Genomic DNA, 15,874 nt, shown 5'->3' with positions numbered 1-15,874 from the left:
ACTCCAGGTCTTCCACATTCCAGAAACAGGACTTTCAAGCTTGTTCTCACTTCCCAAGCATAACAGTGCTCTAGTATTTACCTTTTCTGAAAGAATTCTGATGGTCTTTGTGATGGGGACCACTTCGCCAAATGGAAATACAAATGACTGCACCACCTGGGACACCAGTAGAGCTGTGCATCAGGAATCAGACCCGTTTGGGATTAGCGGAGAATCCCACCGTGTATCAGTTGAGCACTTTTGCCCACACAATCCTCCCTGAATTCGCTCTTCAGAAATATGTACGTGTAGTTCTGAGAGTGGAATTTAGCTCTGTGGTCATTAATGATTCAATTATTAATGAAGCCCACTGCAGAAGACAAAGCAGGTGAAATGTCATTTTGAAAAGCTATTAGAATCAGTCTCTGTCTGAGGGGAAAAGTCATTTCTCATTTCAAGTCCAGACACCTTTCAGAATACGGCATATCACTTTGGACCAAATTCTGCTCTGTAACCCATGGTTGTAGAGTGCTCTGACCCATGGAGCCGGTGGAGAATCCTAATGAATTCAGGCACCAAACTCGCTTAGACTCATTTGAAAATATCGGGTGTAAGGTGTAAATGCACACACCACTCTTTGGTACAATTATTCAGCTACATAATTCACCTGTTAAAACCCCACCCCCAAAGCATTTTATTAAAGGAAATTTGGGGGAAAAAAATCTCTTTACTGGAAATACATCACTGAACTGGTTCTTAGGCATGTGCCAGTAGCCTTCAGAAGAGCAAATTTCTGTTAAAGAAAAAGACACACAAGGGTGAAAATGTAAATAAAGAAAATGGCAGCGAACGGCAATGACAAGTATTCCCCATACCACTAAAACTTAATGTTGATGCACTGAAAACGTTACATTAGATATATAGTTCAGATAAGGAATGATGTGTCAAGCTGCTGTCGATATTAATCTTGAAATGTAGTTTATTCCTGATGTTGGAAGGATTCCAGAAGGAAAAAGCTACAGTGTTTCCTCAAAGGAAGGAATAAAATATATGTTAGGGGAATGTATAAGTTAAGGAGCACATCCATTCCAGAGAGAGAGTTTTGAATCAATCTGGTTTAAAAGAAGTAGACTGAAGGACTTAAAGGTTTATGACACAGTGGACTATAGAACCACTAGATAGGTATACAATGAAAGGGAAATATTTGAGATAGGCATGAAACAGACTCAGAGGACTATTATTATTTGAGGTGTTTTTTAAAAATCTCTAATATTAACTGTGGTGCTCTGGAGATACTGCATGTGGCAGAATAAAGACAGATGCATGCAACGGCTTCTTTCATCAATACATCAGAGACTTTGCCAGGCATAAATACAGAGCTAGATCTCAGTTTTAAACAACTCTTTTTAATTCATAGGATATGCAAATTGGGAATAATTAGGCTACTTGGGTCAAACGCTTACGCGATGAATCCATCCACAGAACCTCAGCATCTCCTTGCGTCTCGCTTGTTACCCAACCTTTATGATTTATCACAGGCCAACTCAGTGCCAAGCAGAAGACAAGATATAACCACTGATCTGCAGAGATTTATGGGAATAAAGAAAATATCCGACTAGGCTTATGGGCTGCCCTGCGAATGCAGGAGGCATAGTTGGCCTCCTGGTTTTTGTACTGCTCCGGGAAGTAAATTCCATTTCTCTGCTCGGTTCTCAATATACTGTAGGAGGCGGGGGGTAGAGTCAAGGCTCTGCTCCCTCCTCCCTCCAGACTAACTGTGCTAGAGAGGGGAATGTAGTACCTTTGCACAGCCTGCTGCCCCTGGCATGCCAGAAGCAGTGGTACAATGTACCCGACCACAGAGTGTGTCCCTAAATGGCAGCAAAAGGCCACTGGAGCCTTGTTCTTCCTTTGCTTAGCTTTATAGCTGGTGGACAATACAAATGTTGGAGAATTTGCATGGGAAAGACAAGGGAATTTTAGCCACCCGGATTCAATGGAGTTACTGCGGATTTATACCCATCACGACGAAGAGCAAAAAACTCAGGCCTTATACATAGATCCCAGAGCCAAAAGAGACCATAGTGATCATCTAGTCTGACCACTTGTGTAACACAGGCCAGGGAACTGCCCCAAAGTCATTCCTAGAGCAGATTGTTTAGAAAAACATCCCATCTTGATTTAAAAATCGTCAGTGATGGAGAATCCAGACCTTGGGTAGTTGTTCCAGTTGTTAATTACTCTCACTGCCTTATTTCCAATCCGAATTGTCTAGCTTTACCTTCCAGCCACTGGACTACGTTAGACCTCTCTCTCTAGATTGGAGAGCCCATTAGGAAATATTTGTTTCCCATGTAGATACTTACAAGACTTGATCACAGTCTATATTTTATTTCTCTAGAACTCCTACGTTGCACCTCCTGCTTCTCCAGTGTTAAGCCAGGCCTGCCCTAGAAGTCTGTGCTGAAACCCCATTGTAGACAGAGCCTCAGGAATCCTCACCCAGTGTGGGAGGGAATCAGCAATCTCTGTGTCTCTGCTCCCCATGCTCCAGGCCCCACAGCTCCCTCTGTCTATGAGGGCTGGAAACAGGGCCAGCCCAGGGTGAGGCAGGGGAGATGCCCATCGCTACCCAGGTGGAGGGCTAACGCATCCAGGGGTTACTCTCTGCAGCTCTCATTTTGCTGGGATAACCTGCCGTTTAAGCGGATGTGTGGTGGGGGGAGGGGAGCAGCTCTGGAAGGCAGGGAGTTGGGCAAGGCTGCAGGGAGCCCAGGGGCAAGCATCGAGGCACACACGTGGCCTTGGGCTTTGAGACACAAGCACTGCCTGCTACTTGGAGGGAAAAGGAGTGTGTGGGGAGGGAAGGGGATAAAAGCCTCCATGTTGTAATAATACAAACATGTCTAACGGCTAGGATAGCGGAGAAATGGGCAACAAAGAGAAACACACAGGAAGGATTATAAATGAGCAGGAAGGACTGCCCTGAACATCAAGGGACATGTATGCTTCAAGGCTGACCTAGTTATTTAACTAATTAGCAGATACACCCACTAATAACGCAGTGGGAAAGAAATCCGTCCGCACACAGTCCTGTCTGTGTGCACACAGCGTGCACACAGGACTTTGAAGAGGAAGCTGGAGTTTACAGAGCCATTTATTTGCCTTGCATTAGGAAACACCAAACTCAGTGTTTTTTCTCCTGATGCTCCCCTGGGATGTAACTGGCCCTATACCATGACTTTAACACAAAGGGAATGTTCCTGCATATTCTCCAGTTGTAACACATACAAATGCATGCATGGATTTTTGTTTTCATTTTTGCGGTTGCTATATTATATTCATCAGAGAAGATAGAGAGGGAAAAAACTTATTGGACCTTGCAACCCACACGCCTGACCATGAAACTATTGTCCCCAGGCAGAGGATGTATCAGATACCAATCAACTCATTATGGCTAAACACTATTAAAGAGCCTGTATATCCTACTCCTTCCTTGAATATATTACTGTATAAGTTCTTTTTTGAGCATGGATATGTTGTTTGGTTCTATTACTAAGTCATTCCCTCAGTTCTGTTTTTCAGATGAAAATGTTTGCCCATCCTGGCTAATAGCCATTGATGGATCTGTCGTCCATGAACTTATCTAGCTCTTTTTGAACCCTGTTATAGACTTGGCCCCCACAACATCCTCTGGCAAGGAGTTCCATAGGTTGACTGCATTGTATGAAAAAATACTTCTTTTTGTCTGTTTTAAACCTTCTGCCTATTAATTTCATTTGGTGACTCCTAGTTATTGTGTTATGAGAAGGAGTAAATAACACTTCCTTATTTATTTTCTCCACACTAGTCATGATTTTATAGACCTCTATCATATTCCCCTTAGTCGTCTCTTTTCCAAGCTGAAAAGTCCCAGTCTTATTAATTTCTCCTCATCTGCCAGCCGTTCCATACCCCTCATCATTTTGGTTGCCCTTTTCTGAACCTTTTCCAATTCCAATATGTCTGTTTTACATTTAAGGGCGCTCAGGACAGAAAGTCACAAGTGCCTAGAGACAGTCTCTCCCCCAGTTCAAGAAACTGGGGGGCACCAAACTAAAGGGGCAAAGCTGGAAGATCACCCCCCCCCACACACACACACAGTCCAGTTTTTTGTTTTGTTCTGGACAATTAAACAACACAGTACTGATTTATTAATACTTGGAGAGAGAAAGAGAGAGAGAGACACACACACACACAGAAATTGGACTGTATACGTTAAAATTGGGTATTTTTATGTTGTGACACTGACTTACCAGAAATGAATCATGTCTCCAAATGTATGTCTGTACAATCCTTGTAAAAATCTTGGAAAATACTCAAAATGAGAATTATTTTACACTGTTATAATACCACCATACTCTTCAAATGTACATTGTATGCATTAACTTTATTAGGGTCAAATAGATATCACAATATAGATCCATCCACTGAGTAGCCATAAACTGGTTACAACAATCATATAAGACTATGCTGTTTTATGCTTTTAACATTACAGCTCATACAATATTATAGACGGATACACTTTTATTTAGAAATGCAGATGATCAGTTTCGATTATGATGCTGTGTTTCAGGCTTCAAACTGAGTAAGAAAAGAGAGTTTAGGGTGACCCTTTTGGCTACACAGAATCCCATGTACTGTAAGAAGCAAAGTCCAAATCTTCAGTGAAGCGATGCCAATTTACACCTGCTAGGAATCTGACCTCTATATATTTTAAGATGAGGTTTTTTAGATTTTGCCAGTTTCCTAACATTTACTGATAGCACCAAAACCATTATTCAAAACCAGCATTCACCATAATGATGGAACAGAAGTGTCATTTAATGATTTTCAAATGGCATCGATAGAAATATTTCCATCCGGAATAAAGGAATAATTACGCTTTGTAATGCTGACTAACAATGATCTATGTCCTTGCCATGTTTTGTTAAATTAAGTACATGACACATGGCATATTTTTCACATGGTTTTGGTTACTGATATCTGCACCTCTGTTATCCTAATTAAATAAATATCTTTGTAAACATATAACACAGTTACTTGGTCCTTAGTTTTCACAGCTCACGTTAAAATTTTCACAAAACATCAATAGAAATAGTGATTTATAGAATGAATACTGAGCTTAGTTAACCGGAATAAACATTGGTCAGGTACCATTTATGCTACTGAATGCTCTCTCAAGGAAAAACATTTTAGTTACAAAGCATTCAGAACTTGGGTAAGCCATATACCCAATTCTGCAAAATATATAAAATATACATACATTTTCTTAAACATACATTTAACAAAAAAAGGAGTGGCAGAAATTGAAAAGTTCCATATACAGGGTCCAAAACATTCTGTTGGTGTGAAACTGCTTATCCATGCACTAAGTCACACAGGAACTGGTTAATCAAAATAATAATTAAAAAAATTCCTCTGGAAAAAATATACTAAAAACAAACGCTCTAAAGCATTACAAACAGGCAGTCTTGAAAATTTAGGAGTAATGTTACATGCATCATGATATACTGAATAATCTTTAGAAATCAGAATAAAACACTTCTGTTTCTCACCAAAATGCAGAAGAAAAATTCTATTCTACTTCATTATGTTATGCATATTACACAATACAGACTTAAGGCTACAAAATGCTTTTACCATTTTAGTACACATACAAACTACCATAAAGTTATCTATACAATACATACAACAATACTTCAGTTCACCACCTGTGATGAATACATCATCATCAGTTGTCTAGTGACAAAAATAACAAACTAGCCACCACCATCTGCTTCAATAGGTACCATTAGATCTTTGATTTACATTACATACTCTCTTGGAGTATTAATTTATTTAAACTTTCTTTACAAATCTGGTGCCACTGAAACCTAGTGTTGTTACACTGTCTACATATAAGGGGTGTAGGAATGCAAATTCTGTGAATGCTAAATTTGATTGGCAAATGAGGTGGGCCCACTCTGATTATAGCTCTGTTGCTGGCCATATTCACCCACTTGGCCATAGTTGGCTTGTTGGCCAAAGCCTGCAGGTTGGTTATATCCTCCAGTTGGACCATAGTTGTCTTGATTATAACCACCTTGGTTATAGCTGCTTGATTGTTTCTCCATGGTGTCTGGAGGGTGCCTCTGGCCTGAGGAATGCCACCCAGTCTCCTTAAAAACAAACCAAATATTTCCTGCCCAGAGAATAAAGTTCAAGAATCCAAAGACCTAAACAAGAATCAAAGCAATTCATGAGTACAAAGGCATGATTTTTGTGGCCCAGTATATATGTAATGTTCAGCTTTATCCAATACACTTCTTTTAATGAAATGAGCAAAGGCAATTTAAAGACAACCCTTCCCAAAAGGCTCAGGAAGCTACATGCTCAGCTGTGAAACAGGGGTCCATGCCTACCCCAAAATAGTCAAGGACTGAGGCTGTAAAGCCCATCTTTTTGCCCAGTTAGCTAAACCAGTTGGGGCTTGATGGGGATGGTGGTTTATAGGGGATGGGAGTTGGGAGGGAAAGCCTTGCCTATTTTGTTGGGTTGGTGGTTGAAGGTTTTGCTGTCGTCTTTGTAATATTAATTAGTGTTAGAGGCACTCATAATTTGCTGAAACTTAAACTTTGTATGGGAACGGGCCAGTCTGACAAATTTCAATTTTTTTTTTATGTGTCAAAATGTTCTCCCCCCACCCACCCTCGCCCTTTTCTAAATGAACAGTCCTGCTTCTCGCTTTGAAATGACTTGGCTTAGGAATTCAAAGTAAAAATTAAAGCCAAAATCGAAACAAAATTTCAATTGACCCAACCTGAATAGAGAAAAAAATGTCTAAATCGTGAACATTTTGCCAGGGCAGGAAGACCATTTTCCTCCCAGCTCTACATAAGACAAAGACAGAGTGTTTCTTTTTCAACATGTGATGGTAGATTGAAGCTGAAAGCAAAGAGACCCTTCATGGCCCCCAGGAAAGGCAGTGCGAGCGTGCACCGTACTAATTCCGGATTTTGTGTCTCATCCCGATGCTGCCGCTGCAGCCACCTTTGCTGGGCTTTGATGTTCCATCTGCAGAGCTCATTGCCGCTGAAGAAAACGCCTTTGCAGGAGAAGGCAATACACAAGCAGATACTGAATTACTGGTGGGGTGTATGGAAGGGTGCTCTTATGGACGGTCTGGCTTAGATCCTGGATGCATGGGGATGAGCATCCAGATGGATAGATAAGCAAAAGCTGGAGTGTCAAAGGAAGGGAAATGGCTTGTTGGCGGTTCAAAATTTAGCTAAGCATTGGAACCTTGGTCCGGAAGATCTTTGGTGCAGGGGCCATATCTACCTCGGTATGGCATAAATATTCCGCACATTAGAGCACCACACATGTGGGATATACATTCATAAAATCACATTTATTTTATAGGTGTATTCCCAATGTTCACTTCCAAAGCGAGCTGACTGTTGAATGAAACTACCTGTAAGTCAGTCTATAATTTTTCTCCATGGTAACTATCTCAGTGAGGCAGCATTTTCAGTCAAATCACTGGCAACATTTTAGGAACTTCCAAAGAAGCCAGTGGACCTACATTGATTTATACCAGCTGAGGATGTGGCCCAATCTGTATGTCTGGAGAGCTGAAAATACGTGCACACACTTTCATTGCCTGACAGTAAAAAAAATAAACAGATCTACTTACAACCGAAGTATTTAAGCTTGACATAACAGGGCTGCGCACAGGCATGCATTTGTTAGACTGCTGTTTGCAAGCCGACATCAGTAATAGCACTTCGTCTGGATCAGTAGCAACCTTTACATCAGACAGTCCCTTGGCCCAAGCAGACGAACCCACCAGCCACAAGAAGGAGAAGACCACTGTCACGATGAAGTCCTGTAAAACCAGATGAGACAAAAGCATTAGATAGATGGGTCAACTGGGCAGCGAAAGCATCAGAGGAAATGTATCAACAAATCAAACTTCAGATTATAGGACAGAAAGAGAGCTTTGTATTTCCTGGAAATAATATGGTGGTCTTAACCCACAGACAGAATTTTCAAAAGTGCTCATTGCCCCCAATTAGGTAGAGACTTTCAGTCCCTGGAAAAATCATGGAGCAGGTCCTCAAGGAATCAATTTTGAAGCATTTAGAGGAGAGGAAAGTGATCAGGAACAGTCAGCATGGATTCACCAAGGGAAGGTCATGCTGGACTAGCCTAATTGCTTTCTATGATTAGATAACTGGATCTGTGGATGAGGGGAAAGCAGTGGACATGTTATTCCTTGACTTTAGCAAAGCTTTTGATCCGGTCTCCCACAGTATTCTTGCCAGCAAGTTAAAGAAGTATGGGCTGGATAAATGGATGATAAGGTGGATAGAAAGCTGGCTAGATCATCAGGCTCAACAGGTAGTGATCAATGGCTCCATGTCTAGTTGGCAGCCGGTATCAAGCGGAGTGCCCCAAGGGTCAGTCCTGGGACCGATTTTGTTCAATATCTTCATTAATGATCTGGAGGATGGTGTGGATTGCACCCTCAGCAAGGTTGCAGATGACACTAAACTGGGAAGAGTGGTAGATAGGCTGGAGGGTAGGGATAAGATACAGAGGGACGATTGGAATTAGAAGATTGGGCCAAAAGAAATCTGATGAGGTTCAACAAGGACAAGTGCAGAGTCCTGCACTTAGGACGGAAGACCCCCATGCACTGCTACAGACTAGGGACTGAGTGGCTAGTCAGCAGGTCTGCAGAAAAGGACCTAGGGGTGACAGTGAACGAGAAGCTGGATATGCGTCAACAGTGTGCCCTTGTTGCCAAGAAGGCCAATGACATTTTAGGCTGTATAAGCAGGAGCATTGACAGCAGATTGAGGGACGTGATCGTTCCCCTCTAATCGACATTGGTGAGGCCTCATCTGGAGTACTGTGTCCAGTTTTGGGCCCCACTCTACAAGAAGGATGTGGAAAAATTGGAAAGAGTCCAGCGGAGGGCAACAAAATGATTAGGGGGCTGGAGCACATGATTTATGAAGAGAGGCTGAGGGAACTGGGATTATTTAGTCTGCAGAAGAGAAGAATGAGGGGGGATTTGATAGCTGCTTTCAGCTACCTGAAGGGGGGTTCCAAAGAGGATGGCTCTAGACTGTTCTCAGTGGTAGCAGATGACAGAACGAGGAGTAATGGTCTCAAGTTGCAGTGGGGGAGGTTTAGGTTGGATATTAGGAAAAACTTTTTCACTAGGAGGGTGGTGAAGCGTTACCTAGGGAGGTGGTGGAATCTCCTTCCTTAGAGGTTTTTAAGGTCAGGCTTGACAAAGCCCTGGCTGGGATGATTTAGTGGCGGATTGATCCTGCTTTGAGCAGAGGGTTGGACTAGATGACCTCCTGAGGTCCCTTCCAACCCTGATATTCTATGATTCAATGAAATGAGCACAGATCCAATTTAAGTTTCTAAGTAAGTGGCCAGATTTTCAGAAGAATCTATCCAGCCTGCTGGATGCTGAACTATCTTGAAAATCTGTCCCTCAGTGTCACAATGCAGGCTGCTGGGTGGTGAGTGAATTTGTAAATCTGGCCCTGATTTAGATGTAAGAGCTGAACTCTCAGTCTGGCCATACAAGCAGTTCCACAAAATGCTTATTCATTTTAGCTCAGTTACCATATGCTGTGTGCTTAGGGGTTCCTTTGCAAAATGCTGTCATTGTGCATCAGTGTTTCAGCTGAGCGCCCTCTGAAGCTGACTAGCCCGTTACTACTAGGAACAGCAAACCAACCAAACAAAAACGTTCCAAGGGCTTGATTCTGCAAGGTACCAAGCACCATTACCTACTTCCTGTCAATGTGAGGCCACAAGAGAATGAACTTCAGGGCTTTATGAGTCTCACTAATGACCGAAACTGCATTTATTCTGAACTGCTTTGCCAGTTTTCTGTTATGGATATGCCTATACACATACACACTCTCACTTTTTACAGGAACAAGTGACCAAACTCTATTGCTACTGTGTGGGTCTCGGGAGGAAAAAAAAGTGTTATTTTTCAAGCTTTTTATGTCCTGCTAAAACTAAGGAGCCATTCTACTGTCACTGTTCATCCCATCTGTCAGTCTGCAGCAGATGGTTGACGTGTTGCGAGTCTAACGCACAACTCATTACATGATTGTGTCTCGGTATCCCACCATCTCCCATGCAGGCTGCTTTCCCTCTCTTGCCCTTTCGCCTCCCTCCGGCCTTAACCTATAAGGGAGATATGACTGGACATGAAAGAACGCAATACAAAGTGCAGTATGGTGGGCTGACATGCAAAGCATAAGTGATTTTTAAATTTAGAGGAGGGTCACCTCCTCAGTAGCGCCCCCCCCCCCCGTGTCCTTTTAACACTGGAAGCCACTCAAATCCCTAAGCCACCCTTACAAGAAATAATGAGGAAGCGATTTCTTCACCCTCACAAACAGGATTAAATTTACTGCACCTCAATAGAATGCCAAAAGCTAGCTACATTTTTTTAATGGCAAACCTTTCTGACACATACAGGACTGCAGCAGCTAAATGGCCACGCTACAATGCTTTGATTTACACTGACCTTGCTTCTTGCTACCAAGAGGAATTCTCTTGACACTTGTGTTACGGAATTGATGACAAATATATCAACACCCAGGGGCTTCATGGTGGGTAAAAACGCTGGGCCTGAGAGCAATTCATTTATTCTCAAGCAAAAGATGTTATTCTTTGAAGCTTAAGTGGTAAAAAACCCCCACACTCTAGCTCCTATGGGTATGGTTTAAAGGCAAACATCTTCCTGAAAAATCGTAACTGGGGCTGAAACTGGTGAGATAATTGCTAAATTGACATTTAGTACAACTTGCATTTTATTTACTGAGGTCCACTCTTACAGGGCCTGGTATGTAATCTAATTGCACACCAAAATTGCACATAAAATGTCACATGGGGTTCCAATCCAAGCCTTTTTTATTAAGCATAATTTGTTTTTCTTAATTCTGCCAGAATTTTAATACCTTGGAAATTAAATCAAGCCGAGGAAGTCAAGGGGTTTTTTTTAATAACATTGGGTAGAAATCTGAGGCGGGTAGAAGCAAATTGAGTGAAACTAACTTGATAATGAAGATTAAGCTTGCTAAGAAAGGAAAGCTTAACAACTGGCAAAGCACTTCATGCAGGTGCCTCCAGCCAGAGACTTTTCAGAGCTAGTGTAGTGTTCACTATCAATCAGGTGTGTTGGCTAATCCCTTTCCTTTCTCTAGCGTCATTTGGAACAAGAGCGGACAACACAGTCAGCTGAAATGTGCTGGATCCCTGAGCTGCAGTTTGTCGAATCCTGTGCGATTGTTCTGCAGCGGCACAGATGCTTTGGATTGGGAATGTATTAACACAAACAGGTTTTAAGCCGGTGCAGGCTAACCGTGATTTGGTCAAACGTCACTCTACAGCAGGTGGTACAAAGGGCAAGGCAGTCCGAGGTTGTAAAATGAGACCCCGATCTAGGGAGAGGGATACAGAAAAATGCCGCTCCAAACTGGGGCACAGAGCATGGGGAGAAAACGTACAGGAGGACAGGCACAACAGCCAGAAGGAGAATGTCAGAAGGTGGGGCTCTGGGAACCAGGGTGCTGAGTAAAAACCATTGCCCCATTCTAAATACCAGAAAAGGTGAGTCATGCCTGAAGCCAAACAGATTGTCTACATTGCAGGCCAAGAGGGTAATACAATGTGTGTTTTAATTGACACCTTTAGCAGGCCACAGAAGAGAGGCAGGTCCCAGCGTCCTTGGAGACCAGGATGCAAGGTCCCAAGACTTTGAAGACATGACTAGCTGGGTAGAAAGGAACAATTGCGTAAGTAGAACAACCTTATGTCTACCAAAGGTTTGTCAGTCTGGGCTGACCTTTGTGGTTTTGGCTAGAACCTGAACCCACTCTGATTTCAAGTGGGTTTGGGCTTCTGGCTGAATGTTTGCACAGCTCCAGGAGGAGCAGAGCTACAAGATAACAACATGCTGAAAATAAGAGAGAATTTCAAGCTAAGTTATTCTTGAGTTTAATGCTTAGCATGAAGATTTCTCCTTCGTAGTTAAAGCCTGAGTTTCTGCATTCTAAAACAAATCTTACATTTTGAATGTTTAATATCCCCTGAGCAATTTTTTTCTTTGGAACAAAATAAGCGTTTTTAGTAGCTAGCCCTCAACGATGTCTATGGATCACTCCAACGTGTATTGTTGCATGGTTACCGTTCACTCATCATTGCAAAGTTTCTCTCTCAAATCTCAGCTCATACACTCGGCTGTTTTCCAGCAGGTGCCTTTGGGAAAGAGGCAAGTGCTGCACAGTCTGGGAAAGCAGAAATCTTGAATTAAAATATACTGGGCAGATCCAAGAGGGTAATGTTAAGAATTGCATTTAATATTCATAGCACAATAGTTTGTTGTCTGGTTCTGAGTTTGGCAAAAAAATTCCTAATTGGAGCACTTTTATGACATTTTATTTTTTTTCAATGAAATTTTACATGATTTATCTTTTCTATTATGACTGAGAAACATTTTTTGGTGTCAAACTTGTGCCGCATTACTGTTTTTCAAATTTCAAGTTGCACTGCAATCGTTGTTGTGATTGATCACATTAGTCTCATAGTATTGATTCTGGGTCCCTTGCTGTCTAAATTGAGCTCAGGTGGCTAAGAGGGTTAGGAGAAGTTACTGTGAATGAATTTCTCAGAGGAAGTATCTGAATTTGGTGAGCTCTGAGTCAGTCAACAACAACAGAAGCTCTCCCATTGGTCTTCCCACCCCCCACCCCAGCCCAAAATAGCCAAAGATCGCTACCACAGCACTTCCTTGTGAAATTTGGAAAATGCAAAATTTCAACTTGAAACTGGAACTTATTAGAACCATTTCAGAGAGAGAGAGAGATGCAAAAACCACACAAATTGAACCGACAAAAAACTGTAGAACATCCTCCACCCATTGTACCAACCCTAGCAAGTTTGTCTAAGTTTTATGTGCAATTCAGTACCTGCTCATTACATGCATTTAACTCTCCTTTATCCATCTCACAAAGAAAAACGTATCACTCTTAACTGCAAAGAGACAGTAACTCTCCCTTGTTTTCAAGAAAAGCTTTTAGATTCTCTGTAGCATTTCCATTCATTAGTGCCCACTCCATAGATGTCTTGGTTTGACAAAATATATGTAAATATTTACAACACATCAGGGAGCACCTGTTTAAGTTGAAGATGCTAAATTCCATTTGCTCCCTGTTAATCTACTGACATGCAACTTGCATGCACACACACAGGACCACATCTTTAGCGGGTGCCAATCAGCATGGCTCTATTGAAGCTACACCAATTCATAATAGTTGTAGATCTCTCCCAGGTGCTCCAATCTGTTTACAATCATGCCACATAGACTATGCTTCACCAGGACGAACAGCAATTGATGCTCAATCTTTGTAGCCTTAATCCTTTCCGTGTGGATGGATCTCACTATCGTGTTAGCACACATGGTGCAAACAGCCCTCCAGCTCCTGTCCCACAGTGCAATGATCAGTGTGGAGATGGCCTGATTCCTAGGACGCCTCAATGAAAACTCAGCCTCTGTTTATTGGTTAATGGTGTGGAAGTTTGTTGCCAGCATGTACTAGAGGATAAAACCTTAAAATGAGCTGTCATAGGAGTGACTATGGCATTCACCCCACTGCCCTCAAAATACAAGAACAAGAGCATCTCTCAAACCAATGGCAGTCAAATTCACAAACGCTACTTTGCCATGAGTGTTGCCACCTTCCACACTTCAGTGTTGCGGGAGGTCACCAAGTCTGATGGCATCGAGGGATACTTTGATGAACAACAGCAACATTTGTACCTATGTATGTTAAGATAGGCTCAATCACATAGCAGACTTTAGAGCATATGCATAAGAATGGTCACACTGGGTCCATCTAGCCCAGTATCCTGTCTGCCGACAGTGGCCAGTGCCAGGTGCCCCAGAGGGAATGAACAGAACAGGTAATGATTAAGTGATCCATCCCCTGTTTCCCATTCCCTGCTTTTGGCAAATAGAGGCTAGGGACACCATCCCTGCCCATCCCGGCTAATCGCCATTGATGGACCTCTCCTCCATGAACTTATCTAGTTCTTTTTTTGAACCCTGTTATAGACTTGGCCTTCACAACATCCTCTGGCAAGGATTGCCTTTCCATTCATTTCCAGAATACACACGTTCCTTCAGCCATACAAAGTGCCCCTTGTCTGGAGACAAAGTTAGCTCTATATTAGCATGTTCCAGTTTGGGGTGTAAACGTTCTCCTTTAGTACAATGGGGACAATAGTATTACCCTTCTCCCAGCCTATTTCTTGTGTATTTAGACTGTAAATTCTTCAGGGCTCGGGCAATTTCTTATGAAATAGAAGTGTAGGACAACGGGGCCCTGATCTTGGTATCATGGTTGGGGCCTCTGGGCACTGCTGTAATTCAAATGAATGAAAAATAACAATGCCTACCAGCACTTCCCTTTGAGGTGCTCCCCTGAACAAAAGATGTGACTCAGCTCTAAATTATAGCTTCCTTGCGGACACTTGGAAACCAGGCTTCCCTTGGGCGTAGATTCTTGCTTAAAGTTCTAGGACTGCATATGAGGTTTTTCTGTATTTATCAGAATGTCAGACTATTACTTGGATTTGAAAATTCATATTTACTAACCAATTGTCCTTAGAATGGATGTTCCGCACTCTCTCTCATTGTTCTTAGATTCAATAAGGAAGCACAATTTCAACCTCTACTGAAAGGTTTGCAATGTGCAAGGTAACACAATCCATTTTTCAGACTACTTTTTGAAAAACGGTAACAAACTATTCGGAAAATAAATGTACAGCCCCCTACTGCACATGATCACATTCCTCAATGCCAAAAGTCACAGCTACACATGTCTTCACCTTCCCTTCTGTTAACCTTTAAAAGAAGCCTGTAAGCCTTTTTTTTTTTTAATTTCAGGTAATACATTGGCTACCTGTTTTTCCTCCTGTCATATAATACTGTTCTGAAAATACTTCCTGGATTGGTGAATTCCCCCCACATAAATCTGACCATGCTGGAGAGACATCACTTCTAGATCTGGCATAAGGTTTTCTACGAGATTTATATGCTTAGGGATAAGCAAAGGCTTGGAGCGGATTTGACAGAGTCTGAAAAACGATTTCCCCCTCAGTCAAAATTGATGCCTGTCTATCAGCAAATTCTCAGGATGAGGAAGCCCCTGAACCAGAGTATAAAGTTAAAGGAAAAGAAGTCCAGAGAGCTGGCTATATCCTTTTTGCCTTTTCACTGATGGAGCTTGCTAGCAGCCTGCCATATTCTGGTATGGAAACTCGCAAAGTTCTGAGGGATCAGCGACGAGGAAAATGAAGACTTTCCAGACTCTGCCTTTGGCCTGCAAGATGGGCATTTGTCTGTTCTTTCTCTTGCCCCTGCCCAAAGTAAATCTGCATTTTACTTGTTTTAAGCTATGGGTAACTGAAGCTTGGACAAGAGTGTAACTTCTTTGAATAGTAAAATAAAATAATACTTCAGGTGTGATGATTTAGCTCTGTGATGATAAACCATGATAGTTTGGAACATTAAGAATCTGACAGATACAGTTGGAACCTTCTTGGTTCGAAGAGACGACGCACATTCTATTCTAATAAAGCACGCAGTAAAACAGTCTTGTGTTTTAAAAACGAAATGACAAATGCGGATTGGAAATGTCACATTGAAATGCACAGACTCCTTAAGTTGGTTGGTAGCTTTCATTTTCGTTTTAATTGTAAAGAGGCGATCATTGTTTTGTGTATTTGTTTTCTTCTCTGGATGTTTATGGGAATTCTTACTGAT

General features: G+C 42.0%; 1 protein-coding gene across 4 annotated transcripts in view; it reads right to left on the bottom strand.

Moving 5' to 3' along the window:
* Nucleotides 1–4,389: 4,389 nt before the first annotated feature.
* Nucleotides 4,390–15,874, bottom strand: part of SYNPR (synaptoporin) — a 178,850-nt gene continuing 167,365 nt past the window's right edge. For all 4 annotated transcript variants that reach the window (XM_084634418.1, XM_084634416.1, XM_084634417.1 and 1 more), the window contains 2 exons: nucleotides 7,697–7,888; nucleotides 4,390–6,236 (listed from right to left, as the gene is read on the bottom strand). In XM_084634418.1, the coding sequence (XP_084490544.1) occupies nucleotides 5,952–6,236; nucleotides 7,697–7,888 (477 nt within the window). In that variant the 3' untranslated portion in view covers nucleotides 4,390–5,951. The remainder of the gene's footprint in view (nucleotides 6,237–7,696; nucleotides 7,889–15,874) is intronic.

Source organism: Lepidochelys olivacea, assembly GCF_965140295.1.
Source record: "Lepidochelys olivacea isolate rLepOli2 genome assembly, chromosome: 7".
In the NCBI taxonomy this organism is placed as follows: Eukaryota; Metazoa; Chordata; order Testudines; family Cheloniidae; genus Lepidochelys; species Lepidochelys olivacea.
This window is presented reverse-complemented; position numbering and strand designations above follow the sequence as displayed.